We start from the raw sequence: 3,420 nt of genomic DNA, 5'->3' as shown, positions 1-3,420 counted from the left end.
GCGACGGTGTGCACGCCACGGTCGGTCAGCCGGCTGCACTGGCCGATGTTGAGGGTCTCGAGGTCGTGCAGGGTCTTGGCGATCTTGCAGATGCCCTCGTCGCTGATCTGACAGGCGGACAGCGACAGGGATTTCAGGTTGAACAAACCTTGAGAGATGTGGACGAGCGCCTGATCGCCGATCTTATCGCAGAACGACACGTCGAGCGAGGTGATGCGGCTGCCGCCCTCGGCCAGATACGCCATGCCGATGTCGGAGATGTTGTCGCAGGAGCGCAAATTGAGCTCGCGCAGACTCGACATCCTGGCCAGGTGCTTGACGCCGGAGTCGGTGATGCAGACGCAGAACGACAGGTTGATGGACTTGAGGGTGGTGAGGCCGAGAGACACGTGCCTGAGCGCCTCGTCGCTCAGTCGCTGGCAGTCCTGCAGGCTCAGATGTTCCAGGGCGAGATTACCGTCCGCGGTCTCGCGATTCAGGCCGGCCAAGTGCGCGATACCCATGTCGGAGACGTGCCAGCAGCTTCGCAGATCGAGCCGTTTGAGCTTCTTGAGGCCCCACGCGATCAGCAGCAAGCCGGTGTTGGTGATGTTGCAGCAACCGCCCAGCTCGAGATGCTCGAGATTCTTCAAGTACTGCGCTATCCTGCTGAGCGAGGCGTCCGTCACCTGCTTGCAGAGGGACAGGTTGAGCTCGGTGAGGGACGGGTATTCCTGGCAGAAGGCGTTCGTGATACCGATGTCGGTGATGTTGTAGCAGCCGGACAGGTTGAGCGCCTCGAGATTCGGCACGCCCTTGAGCACGTCGCTGAGGCCGCGCCGCAGGGACAGCACCTGTACCCTCTTGACGCCACGTCGCACCAGACAGGCGAACAGCACCGGCGCCTGTTTCCTGAGGTGCAGCCGCGCCTCCACCCCTCGCCAGACCGAGCGGTAATAGGCGGCGTCGCGCCACGCGGTGCACACTTGCGCGGCGCGTCCCTTGTCGCGTACGTCCAGGTAGCTGAAAATGAGGGCGAGAATCTCCGGGTAGAGGGAGGACACGTGGGTGCTCGCGGCGGGCTGGCCGTGCGTCGCCGCGGTGCCTCGTTGATGCGCCTGATGCGGGTGCAGTTGATGCCGCGAGGAAATGCCGCCCTGGCCGCTGATGGTGTAGGCCGGCAGACCGCCGGCGACGGCAGCGGCGGCGGCGGCCGCGGCGGCAGAGTTGCCACCGCCTCCCGCAGTGCCGCCGCCACCGCCGCACGCACCATTGCCGTCGGTGCCGTAATGCGGCGCCGTGCCGCCCGAGTTGTGCTGGAGTATCGCCTGGTTTTGCGACGTCGGGATCGCCAGGTGCGGCTGGTGCAGGTGGTAGTAGTGGCCCGGACGGTGGAGCAACGTCGTGCCGCCGCGACCGGCGCTCGGCGTCAACGGCGACGGAAGTTCCGTCATCAGCAGCTGGCTCTCCTCCATCTCGTCGTCGCTGTCGTCGTCGTCGTCGTCTGACGCCGCGTCCTCGTGCTCGTCGTATCGCGACGTACCCGTCGTCGTCGCCGTCGCGGTCGCGGTCGCGGTTGCGGTCGCGGTCGCCGACGCCGCTGCCGCAGCTGCCGCGCGGCGAAGCCTCACGCGCAGCGACTCCGCCGCGGCAACCGACGACGAGCGAGCGACCGTCGAGCCCTCGTCGTGTCCTTGTCCGTCGCGGTGATTATCTCCCTCTATCTTGAAATCTTCTTTCTTCTTCTTCCTCCTCTTCCTCCGCCTCCTCTTCTCCGCGTCCCGCGTTGTCCACTCGTTTCCTCTCGGTTAATCCGATCCCCGCCGCTCGCGGTTATGGCGCGACTTCGGTAGTCGCATAATAAAAGTTTGTCCGCGCGCGCGCACGTACCGCGACACGGTATTCGAAAAATCCGTGGATGATACGCGTGATACGCGTGCACTCGCGGAAGCGCGGCGCGAGAATCCCGATATCGATCGCGGCTATTGATCGCCGCGATATCACAGCGCGTCGACGCGACGCGACGCGACGGCACCACGGATCGCTGCTGATCGCGACGCGGCGCGCGCGATCCACGACGTGGTGGTCGCTCGCCGCGGCCGGGAGGGGGGCACGGGCGGACGGCGCAGCGAGATTTATCTCGCGATCGATCCGCGGGGAGCGCCTCGCGGCCTCCGAGATCCAGCGATATATCAACGCGGGGAAGGGGGGAAGAGAGCGATCAACGACACGCGACAACTTCGCGCTTAACAATTCGTACACCGCACCACGTCACACGACTCGTCCGCGAGAGAGTTATTCTTCACGAAAGCACCATTCTCTCGCGCGCGGCACATACAGAAACACCATATCGCGTACCGTCTGGAGACTCTTGGTTCGGTCCCTCCTTGCCGTCGCCTTACGCCGGAAGAAGTGCGCGCGCGGGGCCGCGACTCGCGTTCTCGTAAGCGACCCCGTATTTACTCGTACGTACGTACGTACGTACGTGCCCGCCGCCGCGGTGGTTGTCTCGCAAGTGCAAAAAAGAATCGGCGAGTCGTCGCTGCCACGGAACCGAGTGAGAGAGTAGAGGAAGTGACTGTGGTGTGCGCGACGGAGATCGCGCGAGTAGGGCGAAGGGGCGAGGTGGGGCAGCCGATGGCTGGTAAGAAAGAGAGGAGGAGCGAGGGAGCGAGATAGACACAGCGGGAAGATAAAGAGAGCGTGAGGGACTCGCCGCGCGCGAAGGCAGGAGGAGGACGATAGGCCACCAACGGGCCCCAGGCGGGGCCCAGTACGGGATACTACGGATGCGCGGTGCGTGATGTACGCGTGTATTTCTCGAGAGGAGCGCGCGCCGTTCCTCGTTCACGTGTCGACGACGACGTCGTCGTCGTCGTCGTGGTCCTCGCCGTCGTTATACCGTCACTCCCGAGAAGAACGTTGAACGCCCGTCGACGTCGACGTCAATGTGTGCCGTGTGTCTCGGGGTCACTTAACGTGGACCGCCCGCGGAGCGAAACATCGCCTACTGTGGACAACCGACAACCGAACCGGTGCGCTACCAGCCGCGGACTGTTGTTCCGCCTACCCGAACGCAGATGTCGTGTCGTCGTTCCCGTGGAGCACAGGCGGAGCGTAGCTACGCTCGCCGCGGCCGCCGATTGGCCGGCGCGGCACGAAACCGTGCCACGTGACGGCACCGGCGAATATCGATTCGGGTTGCGCTGCGGCGGCATTTTTAAGTTTTCGTTGCATGGTGGGAGGGCGGGAGGGGCCGGGGGCGAGGGTGAGACACACGGAGCGCACACTGTACAGCCCCGGACCACATCGCGCGTGAGACTACCCTGACTGCCTCGCTTGCCGAAATCCCGGAATGCCGCTGCCGCCGTCGATATACCGAATTCGCGCTCGATATACCGAATAATACTAAATCCTCGACACGATCGCTTATCGCTCTCT

At 64.2% G+C, this 3,420-nt stretch overlaps 1 protein-coding gene across 1 annotated transcript; it reads right to left on the bottom strand.

Annotated features, from left to right (window-relative positions):
- Window positions 1-5: 5 nt before the first annotated feature.
- On the bottom strand, window positions 6-1,491 carry LOC112455982 (F-box/LRR-repeat protein 14; the record flags this gene model as incomplete). The annotated part of the gene is made up of 2 exons (XM_025018230.1): window positions 1,246-1,491; window positions 6-1,143 (listed from the first exon to the last, which is right to left on the bottom strand). Coding segments are annotated over exons 1-2 (1,347 nt in total), but the record flags the coding sequence as incomplete, so codon positions are not given.
- Between the last annotated feature and the right edge of the window lie 1,929 nt (window positions 1,492-3,420).

This window comes from Temnothorax curvispinosus, unplaced genomic scaffold, assembly GCF_003070985.1.
Source record: "Temnothorax curvispinosus isolate PA1 unplaced genomic scaffold, ASM307098v1 QBEX01006556.1, whole genome shotgun sequence".
Lineage (NCBI taxonomy): Eukaryota > Metazoa > Arthropoda > Insecta > Hymenoptera > Formicidae > Temnothorax > Temnothorax curvispinosus.
Note: the sequence above shows the minus strand (reverse complement) of the source record. Positions and strands in the feature narration are given on the sequence as shown.